General features: G+C 45.8%; 1 protein-coding gene across 1 annotated transcript; it reads right to left on the minus strand.

Moving 5' to 3' along the window:
* Positions 1-6693: 6693 nt before the first annotated feature.
* Positions 6694-13463, minus strand: LOC126575443 (juvenile hormone esterase-like). The gene is made up of 4 exons (XM_050236143.1): positions 13031-13463; positions 12685-12951; positions 9837-10972; positions 6694-7635 (listed from the first exon to the last, which is right to left on the minus strand). Exons 1-4 carry the CDS (start codon positions 13337-13339, stop codon positions 7335-7337), a joined length of 2013 nt encoding a protein of 670 aa, XP_050092100.1. The 5' UTR covers positions 13340-13463; the 3' UTR covers positions 6694-7334.
* Positions 13464-21441: the final 7978 nt, after the last annotated feature.

The following is a 21441-nucleotide window of genomic DNA, read 5'->3' on the forward strand; positions in this document are numbered from 1 at the left end:
GGCCACCACCATCCCCGTTGTTGTTGGTGATGATGGTCATCCTTTTGTTAGCTAGTCATATTTTAAAATTCCAATTATCATGATTGCCGCCGTCCTTGCACGCCTCCCGAAGCGACTGAGGTGATCCTGATTGCGTTGCTCAATTAAGTAATTGTAATGAAAGAGGGACACCGCGCACCGCGCCATGAATTGACAGTTTAACACACCATCATCGCGATGCTTTCACAATTTCACTTTATGACTGCCCATTGGCCAGGTCTCATTTGCGCCGTGAGCAAGCACCAGACGATTGGACGTGCGTAATTACGTTGACAGGACACTGGACGGACCAAAAGACGCGCCACCATCATCAAAAGGAACACCGAGAGTGAGAGAGAGAGCGGTGAAAAAAAAGAACCGCTACCCTCCAATCTATGGACAGACCTGGGCTTTGACCTCTCGCCACGGATTTCCAAGGGATCCAGCGAAGGGATGGGGTGCCAAGCGGTGGGCACCATAAAGCTTTCACGAGCCCATAAATATGGCTGTTAAGGTATGATTTACGGCAAATTCATTCCCGGTGCCACAAAAGGAAAGCCAGAAGCTTCAAACAGAAGAACCGTTTGGACTCATGGGCCTAATGGGCAGCTGGCATTCGAAAGCCCATCCATCGCACCGCACCGGCCAACAATTGACACGTCGTCATCGGAGCTTACGCGTGGCAATATGGAGTGGTAGTGGAGCAGGAAGCGAGGCTCTGATGGCCATTAATTAGCGCGAGGCTGGTCCCTACGCGCGCACGACCGGACACAAAAGGTGTCAATTGGATTAATCGGTCATTCGGAGGTGAGGAGTGCTCCAGGGAGCCGGGATGCTCCATTAGGTGCGCTGCTATGCTACTCCATTTGACTATTATGATATTGTTCGACATCGATCAGCGGCCAAACAAAAGGCCGCTGTGATGCGACACATTCCGGGATGGCTTCTCCAGGGCGCTTCGGAAACGGTGGAAATAGATGGAAGTAAAATAGAAATTTACATTCCAAACGACACCCGGCACCCGTCACCGGTCGGTTTGGGAGTTGATTTATGAGTTAATGAAATGCACATAAAACATTCCACAATCATGCGGGGTGACATCCGTGCGAGAGAGTGACTTGCACGGCAGCGCTGTCATCCAGTGAACTGCACACAGCACCTCCACTAATCAGTTGAGCTCCGAGATGTGGAGCTTCACTTAAAACAAACTCCGGGGCTTCGGGGCGTTCCAGTGACGCCGCGGTGCAATTGTCGGTGGTAGAGTTGAGTTTTTCGCAGTCGCTTTCCTTTTTTTGTTTTAGTTTTTTGCTATTTAGTTTTAGCACAGCATGGGCGCAGAACAACGCTGGTGCGACCGCGCGCAATGGTGGTAAAACACTAGCCGCGCAATCAGTGTGCTTCGTCGTGCGGAAAAGATAAACGTTAACGGAGTGGATGGGATGGTAGGTCGAGGGCGAGGACGCTTCAACTAATTGCAGCATCCTTCGGTGCTCTGGTGAGTCATCAAATCAACACAGTAGGATGCACTGTTGTTCGGCAAGGATGCTAATGTGTTGTTTGCATTGGTAGACTCTATTCTGGGGATTTGCTAATTTTGAATAGTTAAATAGTTTAAGAGATCTCGGTAGAGTCACGACACGAGCCTTGCTATCCGTAAAATACTCGAATGTTGATTTGATAGAATTTTTACACCATTTTCTCTCCAATCGTCTACAGCAATCTCATCTCTACGTGATGGTTATTTGGTAGATTTTTATCATAACATTTTTCACCAAACTAATCTTGTCCTCCAGCATGACTCACTGTTTTGAGGCAAATCACTCAAAACTAACGAGCGCGTTGTGGCAAAAGGCACCGAGCGATTCGTCACCGTCAGCACTGCAATCGTCCCCATTCCCAGCGACTCGACAGCCAGCCATTAGCACCGCAAAACCCTCAAAACAATGCTTCATCACCATCATTCATGCGCACGAATCTGTCACGACTTGGTGTGGATCGGTGGCATCAACGGGTTCAGTATCAAGATGCGCTGATGCTTCGCTTGCTACGAGCGGTGGTTTTATGCAGTCAGCGCAGGACGCAATGGAGCTTGCGTTAGGCTTAGGATGCAGTAGGCCATGCACACTTTAGAAGCTTTGTCCTCTAGAAATTTTTGGTCAAATCTGTTCTCCATTAACTAAGAAATAGTCAAGGGAACGATTGATGCTGCGAAAACATCGGTGTTTCGCTGAAAACCAAGAAAATATTCCTTCCGCTCGAGAGGAATGGTGCGAAATGAGCAAACATTTGCCGGAGGACAACACATATCGTTCACACAACTCGTGCTATTTGCCACCACAGGCATCAGGGCATCCATCCGTATGTGCACCACGTTCAACTGTGGTCTGTGGCTGCATAACGCGCTAGCTAGAACTATTTATTCAAATCCTTTTACACGGAGTACCGAGACCTACCATTTGGCTGCCACGTTGTGGTAGAGTCTGTAGACGGGCTCCTGGTGCAATTCTGAGCGCGAGCTCACACCAAGAACCTCCATCGGAACCGCAGCCATACATCGTAATGTAATAATTGGTGGATTTACATTTTCGCAGCCCTGCGTTTGCATACTGCTGGTTGTGAAAGGCTGTGTGTGGAAAGCGTTAGTTTCACCAACGAGTGTGATGTGAGCACTGCAGCAGATGTTACAAAGGTCATGAGGAAGCCGGTCTCTGGAATGTAAAATTTGGTTTCACGTGGAATTTATCCAATCATGAGAAGAGTATCCGGTGCAGGTAGCTGGTTAAAGGGAAGAACTTCAAATACTATCCACGAAAACTAACTAATATCTTCCAATGAAAGTAGTGTGACAGATACATTTTATAAAAAAAAACTTGGAATTAAGAAGAAATAGATAGCTTGTTCGAGAACCGTGACTACCTACAGTACAAACAAACACAAGCGATGCAAAATCATGAACAAGCGCGTTCTGTGAACGAAACGGGCTTTGTTCTCTTCACCAGCACTCACCTCCGGCCAAACAATCTGGCCGAGCCAAGCCCGAAGTCATTCCAGATTCACCTTTTAACGCACCGCTCACTGTTTGACTAGTGGATCAGTGCAGGAGATAGCTTTATGATTTCCTTTTGAAAACTCTCGTCCACTTTCAATAGAAAACTATATTTATTTTTCTCTCCTGTTCTGTGCTGGCACTCCCACCGCGGAGGCAAACAGAAACGGCAAATCTTGTTTGCCGCGCGGGCCGATGCCGAAGCGATGAAAAGGAAAAAAGGGATCTCGATTTAGTCGATGTCGACGCCGTCGTCGACTGAAGTGCGATACAATCACGAAAGTTAGATTGCACAGCGTCGTACCAGTGTCGTGTCTGCACAAAATGCAATGCAGCTTGCCTCAAGGACGTGCAGCGGCGGTTGGCTGATCGAGCGCGGAGGTTTTGCAAACCGATAGTGAGGTTGGTCAACGTCTTCAAAAAGCGAAAAAACCTCTCCAAACAACGCAGCCGGGCCTGTGGAGAACACTGTACTCGGTGGGGCAATCACTCGGGTGTTTCTTGTCGATGATTGAAAGAAAGCATTCAGGTTGCTTGCTAGAAGAGGGTGGCCGCTTGATGGCCATGGTGCCTTAAGCAGTATAGGGTATCTTCCATCCAGGCACGTCGGGCTTCGATATCTCGTGACATCTTATGATACGTTTCAGTCTGGGCTCCTCTCACACAGATATATTGTTTGAACCTCGAACCTAGAAGCGAACCTGGTGGAACCGATCCATTTACTGTGCAGTGTTCCAACATTTCATTTCCATTAATGGTACTGATTCCGCTGTACCATCCAGCGGGATAGTTCTTTCTTTAAAAGATCAAGCAGATCCTTCCACCGACTGTGCGTCCGTCAATATGAAGCTCATTTTTTCCGCACCTAAAAGAAAGTAAACGGTTTGCAAATGGGAAAATGGAACTGTGTCTGCGAATGAGCAACTCACCGACCACGACGACGACGACGACGGTGGAACGGTTGTAGAAATCTCGATCAATTCGAGTGTTTGCTTAATAGCATCATTATCTAGCTGCTCTCTCGACGGGATTCCTCGGGCGCATCGGTAATGCCCTCCACGGGAGGGTGTGCCATTCTTCACGGTAACCTTTCACTGTGTAGAGAAGCGTCATGCTGCTGATCCAGGATACGTTCCTTCGTCCCGGAAGAGTAGGGTCGTTCGAAAACGGTTTTATGGTGGGTTGAGGAGCGATAGAAGCGTTTTCGTTAAATTAACCTGAAAAGCTATGCAAATTCAATCATCATCCCTCGGGCAGGTGTGCGGTCTCCCGGGCGTTTATTCTCTGGAATAGAATGTGTTCCTTCTAAATGAATGTGGAATGGAAAGATTGGTTTCGAGCGTCCCCTTGGAAATTCGCTTAATCTTGAATCGAAATAGTTTGTATTGATGGTCAACGAGTGCAGGGTTCATGCTAAGTTCGATATTATTTTGTTTATCGTGAATTCCAAAAATTGAGTTAATAGTATTTGCAGTCCATTGCGTACACATTTTTACCACCAACAAGTTCAGTTTTATATTGAAATTATTGATTACTGCGCCATAGCATCTCGCACGCTCTCTTTGAAGTGACATTCATTGGATCACTCAATCACACGGTAATCAAAATGATATGCTTTTAAGTTTTGTTTTAACAATCCATCTACCTGTTTCGCCGGTGAAACGCAAAAACCTTTTTTTGGGTTCGATGCAGATCTCCGAAATGCCTTTACTCATTGATTGATTGATGATGATTGGTTTCGTCAATATTATTTGTTTGATCGTCCTGTTTCCCACACATCCAATATATCCGTTGGAATGTTCATATTTATTTTTTAAAAGCGATGCTTTCTTTTTTGCTTTCATGGGTTTGTTGGATTAATTAAGTTTCGATTTTAATTGAACTTTACTGTCCTTATGACAGACTGTGCTCTGTGTTCTTTGTTTTGTGTTCTTAATATTAATAATAATAGTAATAATTAGTTGCTGTGATATTATATTAATCGAATCTGTTAGATAAGGTGTGTTTGTTCTGTTTGTTAGTAAAACTATTTCGATCTTTAATAAAGAAAACAAATATTTTAACTCAAGCATGAAAAGTGATAGGATACTTAGTCCACTCTAATTGTGCATCGAACCGCATTGTCGAGGCAATATGAGAACATCAAGCGAACTACGGGGTGGAAAAACTTTCAAAAACACCTCCAGACGAATCACAAAAAATGCTCGAAAACCACAACCCAACCCGCTGCAACCCCCTTTCTGCAGGTGAGCAGGTCACGAAGCCAATAAAAAAGAGATTTTTCTCCCCCCAAAACCTTAAAACCCCATAACTGCATACGCTGCAAGCCGCTGCAGTGAAAACTTTTGACAAACTAAATATTGTTCGGGCTACCATCCACCGTTCACCGTTCCCGTTCACTTCGGTTTCTTTCACCCTTTCTTCTTTCCCCTTCACTTCTTTCTGCTTGACGACTCTTTCTCTCCCGCAGAAACTCACAAAGGTTTCCTCGCATCGAAGCGTATGTTTGTGAAGGCAAAGCAGGCAAAGAAAAACTCAACATTTGACATACTTGGCCCGGGTGTTCTGAGTTGCAGCATGCAGGTTCTATACTCTGCCCTCATATGGCCACCTTTAAGACTTTGGTTCCAGCGGTATACCCTTGGTTCTCGGTGCTACGACTTTGTCTGCACTACCCACTCTTTGATACGGAGTCATGAAAACTAATAACACCCATAAATCATTACACACTCACATACCCCCGGGGGGCGCAAAGGCTGGTGTCGCTAGTGACTCTCTGCACTGACAGCGTGTACATGTCACCAGGTAAGAAAAGTTTGCGCCGGGGCATCACAAGACAGCAACGATATGCTCCTACGCTAGATAGAGATAAGCGGTACCATTGCACCTTCTGCTACTTACGTTGCAATGGCAGAAAAAAACTGTTTACCTGTGGAGGGGTTGTAGTTGATAGAAATGATGAAGTATCGATTACCATAGCACAGTTAGTGGCACAAGTAGATGTTGGTATGGAAAGGATGTTAATATTTTTGCAAACATAACATGATGAATTCTCTGATTGACTTCTCAAAGTTTTTAAAGAACTTAAAGAAGAACTAACAACAGTTCGTCCGTCCTTATATATGTTAAAAATAAGGAAGAACTAACAATATTTATATTAGAATCTTACTGAAGACAATTCAAAAGTACATTGCAAAGTGTTCTAGCTAGAAAATGGTTTGTAGTGTTAGTAATAATATTGTCACAATCATGGGATCAGTTAGCCTTACATCACCTTTATGATGTTGAAAAAAAAACAGCATCAAATGTCATCAACCATCCCTACATATTCCTCAGTTAGTATACAAATGGTCTTAGATTTAGCAGGCCTGACTCACGACAGGCCGGATCTTTTACGGCTCAAATTCGAATTATGTTACCTCAGCATCCCTTACAGTCGCTTTATTGAACTGCATGGTCAATGTAAATAAAAAACAAAACGAAACTAATACACCCATCCACCCCCATCTTAATGTCATCATCATCCATTTCCCGAATTATGAAACAATGATTGCAGTTCATAAAAGAATCAATCAAAAAACGGGGAACAATTTCAAATCGTACATCATTTAATCGCCCTGGCGCCCCCTTTTTATTGTGCCATTCGTTTGTGCGTTCATCCCCTCGTCTCCGCTTGTGCTCCGATAATTCTCTTCTTTCATCCCTTTTGGCAAAACATCTTCGTCGCTTCACGTCCCCGTTCCATTGGTCACGTCGCCACACGCAACGAAACGCACGATTTTCCTCCAACGAACCAGTGCGGTGCGAGTGAAAAATAACGAGCTCAGCGAAAAGTTAAACCACCCTACCAGTCATTCAGCCACAATCATCCTCCCATTAATCACCGAACCCAGGGGGGGGGGGGGGGTGCGCACAGACACTTCATTATTTACTTCTCGCTCGTGTATCGGCGACACTTGCGGGCATGCCCGATACGTGGCATGTGGTGATGCCCCGGCTAGGGAAAGGTGTTTTGTGATTCTTTGACTTCTCGACCTATGCCCATGACATGGTGGGGAATGATCCCTTTATTTTGAAAACGATTGAAAAATGCAGAGAGAGAGAGACCGGTTACGCTTGGTGTGTCATGGTGTTCTCGTATAATCTTATTTCTAGGCTCACAAGGTTGAACTGGCAATTCAGGAGAAGTTTACCAGCACCAACGGAACCCTGTTGCTGTTTCATGTTTCGCGGTGCAAGAGATTGATTCGGCAACAAATACAAATCCTTTTCATACGTCATCCTCACGTACATCGTCACCATATCCACTGTGGCCGGGTTCTTCCGAGGAAACGCCAATCGGGGCCACCGTCTCAGCATCCTCTTCGTTCAGGAACTCGCAGGAAAATTCATACAGACAGCGAAACACACGATCCCACAGCAGATGGAACGGGCTCTCGGCATCCTTTTCCGGTAGTAGCTGCAACCGCTGATCGATTCGAAGGTAGTGACGACCCCGGATAGACGGATCATTGTACGGATGCCAGCGAATGGCCCGTGGTTTCTTCCGCCGTGGCTCGGGCATTGGATTGCTAAAATGGAAAGCGAGAAAAAAGAAAGAGGAGTTCTCAGTTGAACGTCAAACGGCTACCAAGTGCCCGCGCTCCTTGTTCATCACATAAGGTTAGGCAATGCTCGAGGGAAACTGCGACGCACAGAGCACAATCAAATCGGATAACGAATGTGAAAAGGGGAACATTGAGCAGTACACGACATAACGAGTGTGGCCGTGTGTTTTCCTTGGCTCTCCTTGCCAGACAATCGCTTCCAGAAGTAAGTCACAGTAAGCAGAAGATGACAAAGAATGCCATCGCGGAGAAGGAAACAGGATGACAAATTCGCAATAATGGCGCGCGCGTCATCGAGTAAGCTTTCCCGAAAAAAAAACCGGGAAAAGACCCCGAGTTACTGGGCAGAAGTCAGTGTCGTTGTGGTATGATACACGATACGTATGCTCTTCCCCTTCCCAAAGGGCCCACCGCACCGATAAGTTATGGTGATAGTGATTTGAATATTCATGAAATTTACCAATTCCCCGGCCTGACTAGACCCGGGGTTCGACGGGTGCCGGATGCCGGATGTGAAGATATATTGACCGTATCTTCCTCCAGAAACGTGGGAAACTTGGAAGCGAATCAGTTGGTGGATAAATGGGGTAATTTTTATCGATACAGGATTCACGATGGAGCGGCAATCATGTGCGGTTACTGGAAATATTGCACTTCCATTATGCTATCAATACTTCCACGAATAGTCAATAGGCCGCGTGATTTTTGAATCGTTGAGCTTGAGAAGCGAAGAGTTTCGATAGCGCTAGTTAGTTTGTTTGGAGAAAAATAGTACAGCAAAGCTTCCTTTCTAATGAAGAGTCTTTTCTTCCAATTAGTAAATAAAGTGTCCTTTCGTGAGTCTTGCTTTCTTGCTAATAATTTTGCGCACACCACACCAGCCGTATCGCAAAGAGAAAATCATACATCCACTCTGCAAAAGAAGACGTCAGCCAATTGGCACCAACTTCAATGCAGCAGGAGAAAATCGAGAGAGAACTCTTCGTCCAGATAGAAATAAATTTGCTGAAAGAGCCAATGGATGAGTCACATGAGTCAATAGCAGAATGAGAAGCTTCTCGCTATGGTTGAGGCTAGAAATTTCCATTATGAAATTGAAACTATTCTGAAGAGTTCGTGATGCAGTGGAATCGATATAGTTCGTTGACTTGAAGACCATTTATCAATGAAATTTCTGGTACAGTGCTGATATTAATAATTATAGCACAGCAGCAGCAAATACCAAGCTCTACCCAGACGATAATGTTATCCGCATATAGAAATAAGCAAACAAAAGGAAACTCCTATACAGTACAACCATATCAGCGCTAGCGCTGCCAGATGTAACATATCGTCAAGGGAATCCAACTCACCGTCACCGGGGCAGCGCCCTCATCAAAACACCAAACCAATCCAACAAATATCGACACAACTCATAATGGAAACCGAGAGGGGTGTGCTTCCCATTCCACTCAAAACAGCAGCAGCCGTGCCTCGGGCCCATCACGACCAGTGCGCACTCATCGCCTCTGACTCAGCCGCTAGCCGCCAGCAACTCCTTCTCCCGCGAAGCTCCTGGAGGCTTGTCGATGATTGATTACTCATCCTGCGGCGGCCACCACGAGGCAGGCTGCTGGGCCTCCCAGCAGGCGCTGGCAGAGTGTTCTCCGCTGATCCCGGGGACTACTGAGCCACAGCCAGATCGGACTAAATTTGCATCACCAACGATGATGGTCCCACATTCAAATTCAAGCGTAGCGCAGCAGGGCGTACCGAATGTCAAATTCCCTGCGGGAGGTACCGCCACACAATTAAGCCAATACCCGGCGGTGGTGTCGGTGGCGTCCACGAAGGCAACTCAGTCATCGTATCTCGCGCCTCCACCGGAGTGTCTATTTCTAGATTCGCGACCATCAACTAACGCGGAGTGTCAATCAAATTGATGACCGACCGACCTCCAGTCCTGCCCTTGAACCGTGTTACCAACCGTGCTTGGGAATCGGTCAACTCTCCTGCTCCCGGTCCAGGGGAGTGTCTGTGGAGTGGGTCAACTGGAGTGGGAAATCTGACTCCAGAGGTTGCAATTCGTGTCTCCCCGGGTGTGTGTTTAATGATTGATGAATTTTGTATCATCAAATGATGGCGCTCCCATCGCAGGCAGGCAGGCCAGCATCGTCGTTACTCACCCGTACTTGATAAAGTTGGACCAAAGTGCCACCATGCGTCGCTGGACGCGCCGTTCCGTCCGATAACGGTCCGACTGCGTGATGTCCTTGTCCTCACCATTGATACCAGCGCCGCTGTCATCGGTGGCCGGAGGTGGTGCTGGTGGACGCCGGTAAAGGTACGGCGTGAAGAGATAACCCAGATCGTCACCGTGCATCGGGCCGGGTTGGCGTGATATCTGGTTCCGGTAGTAGTAGTGTTTGGCGTACCCGAACGCACCATCATAAGCGAACAGATAGCGGTACACCGGTGACCGCATCCGGTCACTCGCGTACCGGATGAAGTACCGTATCCCGTAGATGATGTCCGCGACCGCTGCCAGCTCCCGGTAGAACGTACTGTCCGTCACCTGCCGCTGGTCAGCGCTTGTCCGGTTGCGGTTCGCACGCTCCCACACCTTCCGCTCCCTCTCCAGGTACCGCTCGAGCCGCTCAAAGATGGACGCATTCGAGTTCGGGAAGTTGGTGCGCGTAGTGACACGGAAATCGCGCTCGAGATAGAGATTACCGTGCTCGAGCTCGGTGTAACCGACCAGCAGCGGCACATCGCTAACGGGCGTGACCGTACGCACGGTGGCGAACGGATCCGGGCCAACGAACCGCAGTGCCGCCGTCCGCGATTCCGGCCGTGCGCTATCATCGGTTGGCAGGAAGCAGTAGTAGTAGAGTGAGAAGAAGTCAATGTGAAATGAACGACCGACGGTCATGAGCTGGTCGAGGGTCCGGGGGTCGTGATCGGAACGGAGCTGCTCCACGCGCACTGCATCGTTCGCACGCAGGAACTCACGGCCACAGCGATCCGGATCGAAATCGTAGGCCCAGGACTGGGTCATGGTGCCGCTCATGATAATCGCTCGATGAAAGAGGCCTTGGGCGAGACGGGAGTACAGGTGGTAGGTGACGGATGCGGCACCTGCACTCCAACCGAACAGTGTCACCCGGGACGGATCACCACCGAAGGCGGCAATGTAATGGCCGACCCAGCGTAGCGCCTCCAGCTGATCCAGTAGACCGAGGTTGGCGTTTATGCCGAGATCCGGTAGGGACAGGAAACCGAGCGCTCCGAGGCGATAGTTGAACGTGACGACGATGATATTCTGTTCCGGAAGGTGGAGAACGATTTACGGGGGTTTCAATCGTTTCATTGTTGTATTTCCTGTTTAAAAGCTCAGTTTTGTGATGGTAATGTCCACCATTAATGCTCGAGATGAACGCCAAATGCCAAATTGAGCTTCATTAGTGGTGTATTGGGAAGGAATCGTTTCATTGTAGAGACTGTAGAAGCTGAAGCTCAAAGTATGCGATATCCTGAACCTGAACAAACTGTCAACCATGTTTTAGATATCATGCAATGCGATCGTTTTTGTAATGATCATCTTTCAAAACATCATTAATTCAAATTAAAAACTGTGCAAACTGTGTGTTGTAGTACGCCAATTAACGTAACATTTGGTGGAGTATGCTACATTATAAGTTCGAATATTCGTAAAATATTTTAATTTAATTTAGTATTAGTGTCTTTTGCAACCACTATATGCTTGGGAAAGAACTTTATCATCCGGTTTAAATAGTTGTTTAAAAAGCATTAAAACTGGATGTAGATGCAATCCTAAAGGGTTTTTTTGTAGCGTAAATGACCAGAATTGGAATAGCCTTAACTCAAGTACCTCTAAAACTAAGTACCTATAACTGTAACGCTACGCAAAAACAATATTAATTTCCATTATCAGTCAGTATCGTCTTACTCTTGAACTGAAAGACTGTACGAGATGGACTACTTCTACTGTTGAAGTCCTTGATAACAAAATAGAATCTGATGGACTTCAATCATGTAGGAACAAACCAGTAGGATGTGTATGCATATGAAACCGAGTTTTTCATTCTAAAGCTTCTAATCTACGCGAAATGGAGCTGTAACGTCAGTCTAAGTGTTTTATTTTGCTCATTAGGCATCCGTTAAACATAATCGGTGTGCAATTTTTCTAATTTAACACTATAACAAATATTTTCATTGCGATTGAAATGGGAAGTTACGTTCTCAAAAACTGCGATTCAAGGACATCGTTCGTTTTTTACGTCCATCTCAAAAAATCGGCGGACGAATCGCATCGAATGCTTACTGAAAGTTACGGTGGGCATGCTCTCACTGAAACACAGTGCAAAGTGCGATTTAAAAAATTTAAAATTTAAAGTAGTGATATTGGTGAGAGAACCACCAACTATCGAAAATGTTACAAGTTATAAAATTGCAGTCCTTATTGTCTAAACCGGTTACTAATGATCATTGCAAGCTACAATTAATCAATTTCAACCTAGACTTGTAAAAAAAATAAACCAAAATATAAAAAACGACAAAATTGACCTATTTTGCTCGATGAAAATGCACCACCACCGCGTGGACTATCGGCAGAGGACACTGTTGAAAGCCATAACTGGTAACAATTACCACTTGCGGCTGACTCACAAGGCGTGACTCTATCAAATGAACATTCATTTGCACCGTTGGGACAGGTAATGGCCGAGCAGTGCTTCCTTTTTAACGAAAAATTGAAATAATGGATGGGTTTTGAAAAAAATAGTACAAGTTGGCTGTTTTTTTAGCAAGGCATCCAAAACTTGGCTTAGATATAATTAAAATATGTAGCTAACGATTGCCATTTATTTGGAGAAAAAATTTATCACCCTTTTCCTAGAATAAGCGTTTTTTCGCAAAACAAAAAGCTCAGTTTCATATGCGTACACCTGGTAGTTATATCCATCGCACATCAATCTAAGTCATTAAAGTTACTGAAACATCAGCTAAACGTACCTTATCGATAAAGAACTCCGGTCCAAAGATGTCTGTTTCGGATGAGCCCACCACGAACGAACCTCCGTGCACCCACAGCAGAACTGGCCAAAGGGTATTATTAACCGAACCATCCTGAGCTGCAACTCCCATTCCCGTGTACACGTTCAGATAAAGACAATCCTCACTCGTCGCCACTGGATCAATATGAGCTGCATAGGCCTGAGGACAAGCCTTCGACACATTCCACAGCAATCGTGTCCCCTGGAAGCGGTATGGCTGTGGATCCTAAGCAAAGCCGAAGACGCGATCACGCGATCATGACAAGTTGATGAGCTGCATCTCCCCGATCTTCTTGTATACTAACCTCAAACCGCCGAGCGCCAACCGGTGGCTCCACGTACGGTATGCCCTCGTAGGCACAGTAACGCCGTGCGGTGAACGTTCGTCTGCGCATTCCAATCCCAACGCCACGGTCGAAGGTAACGATGCAGTCGAGCTCGAGTGGTGCATCGTTCAGAGGCCACATTACTGTGGTGCCGCCGCCGCCACTACCGTGATGTACCGTGAGTGTTACGGCCAGCGTCACCAGTACGGTGAGCGCTAACGAACCGAACACGAGCACCGTGATGGACCGATGGTGACACTGTGCGGCCCTCCACCGATCGTTTGCCATTTGCAAAGCACTCCAACCGATCACTTTCGCCAACTTTTCGCTTTCGTTCGCTTCCCTTTAACCAGGAATCTGCACAGACCTAACGGAACTACTAGAACCACGAAACACGCCAGCGGGATGCACTACCGACGCCAACAAGAATGTGTCGCCAACTTCTGGTTGCAGCTGCTCACGGCTGCAAAACCGGCACTTGCCGTTGCACTTTGCGCATCACACTCACACAACCGGCCGACGGTCGACCTTTCGTCGATTGTTTCGTTCGAAAAAGAAAAATACAAACATTCAAACGAAGAGACAGCTCCATGGCCGGGGGCGGGTGCACGTTCAAATCAATTACACACCGGCAGGGCTGCTGCTGCTGCTGCCGGTTAACTTTATGCATTTCATTTGCATCGCCGAAAGGGATTGATCTCTCGCACTCTCACTCATCAGCACCACTGACCACCATTGCCTCCAAGCAATCCAAGTTGCAATCAATTGCTGTTTGACTGAACGGTTGCGTGTTGGGCAATTGACACGTTCCGTGCACCGCGTCCAACAATCTGCACACTGGAATGAAGGAACGGCAAACCGATAAACGCCCTAGACCACCGGAACCGCACCATCTTTTATACCTCCAGGCTGATCCGGATCAGATCGGATCGGTTTCCTGTTCCCCGTTCCCTCGATGGACCTCACCCACCAGATTGAACTGCTTCTTTGTCGCTGTCTGTTCGCGCTGGCGATGTTTTATGTGTCCCCCGGGCGGTATATTCGACCACAAAAAGGGGCCTCTACTGTTACTCATTACCATCAGAGCCGACGTCACGCTTGGAGCATCACATTGCTCCAGCGCAGTCCGGTGAGGTCCAGTTACAGTGGATTGTGGCGAGAAGGGCGCAGAGCACAACACGCAAGACAAATTGCCTCCAGCCTCTCTCTCTATGGTGGCTGGTGGCATATTGATCCACGGGCAAACAAGATGATACCGATTGGTTTCGATTCGATGCCCGTCACTGAGGGGTTTACAAGTGAAAAGGGATAAAAAGAGGGTTCAAACTGAGTGCCAAGTGGACAGTAGCGGTCTATGTTTGGTATATGAATTGAGGCTATCCCAGATCTGGTTGTTTGGCGGAAAGTAAGCAGTTTAGGAATGCAGGAGCACACAGCTTGAATGTGAATTAAGAAATTGTTTAAACCTTTCTCAACAATCATGTAGCTGCATAAGACACTGTAACACTAAATTAAAACTAAAAAAATTATAAACAGTCTGATTTGTTATTGCATCATTTTTTCAGTTGAATTAATGAGCTTTTGGAACATGATCATCATTAGAATCTGGAAAGATTTCATTCTCAAACTAAGCTTACTGTAAAAGAATGCCAGACAAACAACGTCCTAAAATATGAATGTCGTTCTGTTATTAACACTTGGCTTTCTACAAATCCTTTGCTTCGTCTGCTTGTAAGGGGCTCGCTATTGTGAATCATCTGCCCCCTAATAGTGTTAGAAAGAGTTCAGATGGGTGTGGTTCACGCATCATCTCATCGACCACTCACGACCTCAATATGTTGAATCACACACCCGTTTTGCACAAATCGTCTTCAGCTGGCGATATACTGGCTAATATAGAGATAGAGAAAGAAAAGAGTACAAGCGTAGTAAGATACTGCGCGCTATTCGTGGAACATCCATATGCACAGGAGCATAGGTTGCATTATTTTTAACGCGCATATGACTGGCCATAATGTTACTCATACGTCAGCTGAACCACAGTACTAACTCACTAAAACGCTAGTCAGCAACATTTCGCTTCATTAGCTGGTATTAAATTCAGGACAATTCCATATCCCCAGCGAGCCCCGCATATTGATGACTGCATGCAGGCAATCAATCGAAACAATAACAAAACGTGCACCGGATAGGTGCTGGAATGCGCGACACAATGCAAAATGCTGCCTGCATGTTGATAACCAATTTTGCGATGCATCATTTGCCTCACTCGGCGTGGTTTAGTTATTACAGGCAGAGGCAATGCTTGCTGGCTTCTAATGAACCATTCCCGACCATAGGTGATAAGCATGTTAATTAGTACGGTGATGTTAAAGAATTTCAGCACACCATCCACCATCGGGACAAAGGAAATTCTGCCAAATTGTGTGTTGGAAGAAGCGGAGCGATCGCGATTGACTAATCAGCAAGGAATTGCAAATTTTCCGCTCCGAAGGTGGGAAGTCCCCGTCTAGACAAGGCTCTTGGTGATGAAAATGAAATTGTCTATGTTTATTTATAGGGCATCGTTCGTCTTCTCGATGGCGCGCGCGTGCCAGTGAGGAAAAGGGAATGTTTTCTGTTTTCCATTCCACTTCTGCAGGTGATTTGTAACGCCGAAAATTCATTCAGCTTGCGTTAAGAGTATTAGTGCTTAGCACTCGTACCAGCAGCAGCTAACATAAGAAGAATTAACATAAGATAGTGTGTAGCTTTTCGTTTTCTTTCTTAAAAATCTTTTTCATCATCAAAATTGTACTCTCTTTGACATTAGACAATTTATTCGTTAAAATCATTAATTTACAACAGTTTATTACAGTTTAAATATGGACACATTGTAAAAATATTAGTAACAAATGTAAAGCAACAAAATTAATTTCAAGACAATGTCTTCAAAGACAAATTCAATGTAATACGCTATAACTTCGTACAAGTTCTTCAGATCGAGTCACAGTCTACCGTAACCTCACCGAGTTCAATTGAAAACGCGCAGAATGGTGGCAGCATCTCGGTGCGCAACTTTTGCAAACGATCACCCTGGAACCATTTTCTCAAACTTCATTTGCCCTAATTGTTTCTCCGCTTTTCCGCCAACAATTTCCTACACGTGGAAAAAAACGATAAGACAACGAATACCGACCTTTGTAAGCGAGGGATTCCAGTAAAACTGGTACGTGCGATGCGCTCTGCGTCTGCTCAGATGCTGCATATCTTCGGATGCAGACCCAAATGGGCACGGTCACGAACCGTTCTGTCAGTTGGGTTTCATCGGAGCCACCTTCCCCGGGTGGGTCGGGCGGGTGACGAACGAAACCGGAAGCGGAGTAACATGTAATTTGCTAATGGTAGAGCCATGGTCTGGTCCCTGATCACGAACACGGAGAAAGGTGAAATTAGACAACGAAGCAGCACAACGAGGCAGTGGAATGTGTTAAAAATTAATCGTACACCTACTGCCAGCTGGATGGAGAGAGCACTGGAAACGAATGCAGTCAGCAGTCGGAAAGGGAACCAAAGGGGACACAAGAGGCCAACGAGTGCGGGCCCTGTCAATGTGAGAAGTTTCATCGAATGGCTTAGCTCGGCAATTACCACACACAGAGAGAGAGCATTCCGTGAGCGAAGTTCTGGTCTCAGATCCTTGTCCGGGAATTCCATTCCACACGCCAGTAACACCCGACCACGACGACGACGACAGACGACCAGACGCTGCCGGTATCCCATTTTGCTTTGGGTGTCTAATTACTTGGAAAAGCTTGGCAAAATTACAAATTGACCTCCGTAAGGATGCCGCTGCCGTACGGGGCCAGTGTGGCAATTTAGTTCTCATTTCTCCCATCGTCACCCATTGATTGTCGTCGAGTTTTGCCGTAGGATATCGCAATCCGATTGGTTCGGTGCCGGTCCCGGATGGCAGCGCGATGGGAACACACGATTAACGAGCATCTTGAGCAGCGTGCGGTTGGCTGAAGGTTACGATCACTCGGTCATGGTGAAAGGTGTTGAATTCCGAAACGTAAACGCTGTTCGTCAACATAACGGAGGTGCAATTAGTCGTCGGTGTAAGCGGATCTTATCATCCGGTTTGGCGGTGGAATACACATGGCGTATTAATACATTGGGAAGACCTATGACTCTAAGTGGCAATGATTGTTCCTTTTTCTTTCACCTGAGTCATCTTCAACTGATGCGTCAATTCGCTTATGATTTTGACACGTGTCTTGAGTTCGTAACGCTTCCATCACCGGACCAACGACAATCTTCCCCGTTTGGCGGGATTTACCGGTTTACAGAAGACTTTGCTGTTTGAGCTGAAGGCTGTTTGGCAGAGGTAGACATCGTGCGCGGCATCCACAAGACGTCAAATTGAATTTCTATTTTACAATCATGTCAAGCTATTGAGCAAATTAGTTTAGATCTTCTAGTTGTCTTGCTAACGATTTCTGTAATTTTGTACACAATCTCTTCAAAGCCTTTTCCTCAACATTGGAATTGTGATAAACATATTTTTAACATTCTCGTGAATAGCTTTAAAATATCCTTTTTCTCTTGGTCTATACCAAATAATCACACCAACGCATATAGCCTCTTGAGTTTGTTTATAAAACTGACGATAGATCGGGTTGTTTATTGATAGCTTTGGTTGAACGGACTTAACACGATGAGATCTGTCTCTGGTAAAGTAAGACTGAGTTCGAGCACACATCTTCGGTTGGGTTGTAAACGTAATAATGTAACTAGGATAACAAGACGAACAATATTGCACACACGAAAGGAGCTAGGAGCTACATTCCACGGCCGTTTTCGTTAGAAGATGGATGCGATGACCTTCAGCAAACCATTCGATTGCGGTTCCTCTTGACTTGATGATCTGAATTTCAAGCCGGAGAACAGATACACTAGGATCACATACACCGCGAACAGGAAAAACACAAACATAAACAGCTTCACCACCATCTCCACCAGGCTTTTGTAGCAACTGTAGCGAAATGATAAACAGAAGAAAAAGAGAAAACCAATAAAAAAAACTGTTGCCAAAACACTTTATCACCGAGCGCACCAACAGTTGGTGGCAGCGTCCGAAACAGAACAGAAACACCACAGCCCGCACGCACAAAGGATCGAACTACTAACCTACAAAGGATCGGCTCGATAACACCACAGCAACACCGTAAACAGCAGCCCCGCTCCGGTTCCTCGGTCAGCTTCTGAGATTTCACCATTTTCGCGTTTCTGTGATCACTTTGCTCACTTCACGATCGTCGCACAGCAAAACAGCAGCTTGCGGAGGACTTGTGTCAGCATGAGAAGAGTCGATCTTGGATTATGCGCTGTCCTGTCGGTTACGCCGTGGTGTATATCCCGCCTGGCTTAGGCAGCGAAGCGTACTACTGTCTTGATCGACTGGCGCGGAGTGGGGATGACAAGTTCATGGGTGTTAATACGCTGCTGCCGCTGGGTTATTTGGAGGCTACGAGGATTGAGTCGTACAGCGCACGCGACCGATCGCGCATACATTTATCGCACCCGAATGCATATATGCATTTAGAGTGGCTTTGGAAGCTTTGATACTGGAAAGCTTATCCGTGATAGGGATTCTCCAGCCGTTTGGTGACGCAAAAAAAATGCTACTCTTTCGAGAAGCGCCCCTGACTCACTCGCGTCACTCGGCCGGTCCGGTCAAGCCTTCACGCTTCATGTGACCCACTTAGCGTTGAACCGGTTGCTGGATGATAACGCTATGCTGATGTTTCGTGTTTGAGTTCTTTTTTTTCTTTTCTTTTGTCTTCTGTACGTCTAGAGATAATTATGGACAGCCGGTTTCTCAGTGTATGAAGCATTCTTTTGCTGGTGCTTATCATCATTGTGGATGGTCATCGACCTGCTTGATCAAACCGAACGCAGATCGCGAAATAGAAAGCAACGAAAATTCTAAAACAAAATGCCCAAGCAACATGCTGTCTTATCAGAACTTCCATTTAGTTGCTGCCTAGAATCCATCACCAAAAAGGTACCCTACATTCTACTCATTCTAAAATCTTTTACCTTCCGGTGACTTTCAGCGCAACCGGATTGTCCCACCGGGATGCCCTCGATCCATTCCGGAAGGAAACTTCATTGACAGTGCAGCTTACCTTTACCCAGCGATCGCTACGCTGGCCGATGAATCATGCAACCAGCCAAGCCGGTTACGTGCGAGTCGCAGAGTTGATCAGTATGCATCACTGGGCCCCACCAGTGAGCACGCTGTTGCTCCACTGTTGCTACTGGTGCTGCGGTGCTAGTACAGCCTGCAGACACACCCCCCATAGCACGGCTGTTTGTTTTGCAAATGATGCGTTTGCATGAGGGGCCTACGAGATGATTTACGAGTAGCCTACGAGGGGAATATTAGCTAGATGATTGCTACTTCCTCGCACAGTGGTTTGCTGTTTGGTTGAATTTACTATTATCTAGATAATTTAAAGACAAACACGACACGCTTATCGATGAACGATGAATGAAACAAACGATTCAACAAAACAGCATCCCAAAGCGAGCCCTTTGGGGGACTTGCGACGTTAAATCATCGACTCCCAATTATCATTTGATCGTAGAAATCTCCCAGCTCCTGTCTCGGTGACTCGTCAAACCTTGATCGCGTCGCTTAGTCATCGATGAGTCAGGCCGGTATAAGGTGTCTTTTCTCGTTAGGTGACTCGTTACATACAACCTGCGTAATGCTGTACTGCGAATTTCGGAATAGGGCTTTAAGATCGACCGGCAACACCTTGAAACGCATTGAATGTTAAGAGTTTTTTTTAATCTCGCAAATAATCATATCTTTTATTGGATACAATTAATCTTATCGCTTATCTTATTTAAGTACTATTCGCACAGATATAACGATAATACTGCACCGCACAGCTCAAGTAATACTACGTAACCAATTCTTCACCATAAACTGAAGATGCTGCACTTGTTTCTATTGCCTGCAATCGGCATGCAATCGCTTCGAGATCAGTTAACAGTCCACGTGAGCACATTGGGCGAGTAAGACTTGGCACTAGATCCACCATTACTTACGGTTGATCTATGATTAACTGTTGTTTCCATCGTTTTTTGCTGATTCTGAACCATTAAACAGATGTTTCATAAACCCGAGCATCGATTTTTCCTCCTGGTCTTGTTTAAAGTGTTTAAACCAGTAGTAATCGGCTATCTGGTAAGCCAAAAACACAATCACCGCAAATGTGACCAGCTTGACGATGGTTATGACGCAACTTTGGTAGCAGCTGCGGAGGAAAGATCAGTCAAGGCGTAAAATTCTCTGGGATAACACACTAGCGCTTACTACAAAACCGAACCCAAATCAATCAACTATCAACTAGACCGAACTACTCACCTGCTGATAATCGGTTCACAAGCGCCAGCGTAGCACTTACTACACCTTCCCGCTTCCACGTCCTTCGGGGGTATTTTAGATTTCTGCATTTTAAACTACAACTGTACCGAGGCATTCAGGGGATCGCAGTCCCAAGGGAGCTGACAACTAGCTAGTTGCGCAAGTGATTTTGAACTGACCGCTGGCGTCTGCAAATTGTCCTTATAATGTTCCAATTCATTTTTCAGCTAACATGCCGTCATTCAGAGTAGTCGTAACCATTCTATCATTTCACTCGAAAGAGAACCGGCGTCAAACTCGTGCGGTTGACCAACCATAAGAAACTTGTTGAAAAGAAAATGTGGGCATGAATTTTAAGAGAAGTAAGTGAGTAATTGAACTTGATGCCTGATGGTACTAAACGAGTTGAACATTAATACCATGTATGGTATTACTGCTCACTATCGTCTCGATTAAAATAATGCAATGTATTGGGCAATGATTTTCATTAAATTTGACAATCTCGCAGCACACATGGAATCGTCGAATCGAGACGGTATATTTCTATTTTTTATTTGACCAAAAAAATCCAAAAGTACATAAAAAATGAAATGTCATGTTCTCCAAATCAATTCAATTAAAGCCAAGCTTTGTTCCATAAAAACTCTAACTGTTACGTAGTTTGTTTTGTTACAACACATGCAAAATAATCTTTTCCATTCAAGTTCCACGAAATGATGAAACATAAGTTCGCCTTGCCTCCGAATATGAATCATCGGACGCGTGATCGTCAGCATCGCTTGGCGCGAACCAAACCAGTTCGTGCCAGATCGAGCTTGACACACCCCCTAGACTGTTGATTAGAGGTTTGTGAATCGAAATAATCGCTCTCAGCTGTTAGTGCTGGATGAGCTACTGTAAGGACGATTGAGATGTTTTCATCTAAAATTCACTTTTTACCTAAACTTAAACATTGGGCAGACGAGGT

The sequence above is a fragment of the Anopheles aquasalis genome, chromosome 3, assembly GCF_943734665.1.
Source record: "Anopheles aquasalis chromosome 3, idAnoAquaMG_Q_19, whole genome shotgun sequence".
NCBI classification, from domain to species: Eukaryota; Metazoa; Arthropoda; class Insecta; order Diptera; family Culicidae; genus Anopheles; species Anopheles aquasalis.

Excerpts from the sequence above, each read along its gene's own strand:
- LOC126575443 (XM_050236143.1), bottom strand. The coding sequence starts at position 13,339 with ATGGCAAACGATCGGTGGAGGGCCGCACAGTGTCACCATCGGTCCATC. Across the intron at positions 12,952-13,030 it reads TTGGCGCTCGGCGGTTTGAG|GATCCACAGCCATACCGCTT; the intron begins GTTAGTATACAA and ends GGCTTTGCTTAG. Across the intron at positions 7,636-9,836 it reads TCCAACTTTATCAAGTACGG|CAATCCAATGCCCGAGCCAC; the intron begins GTGAGTAACGAC and ends TTTCCATTTTAG.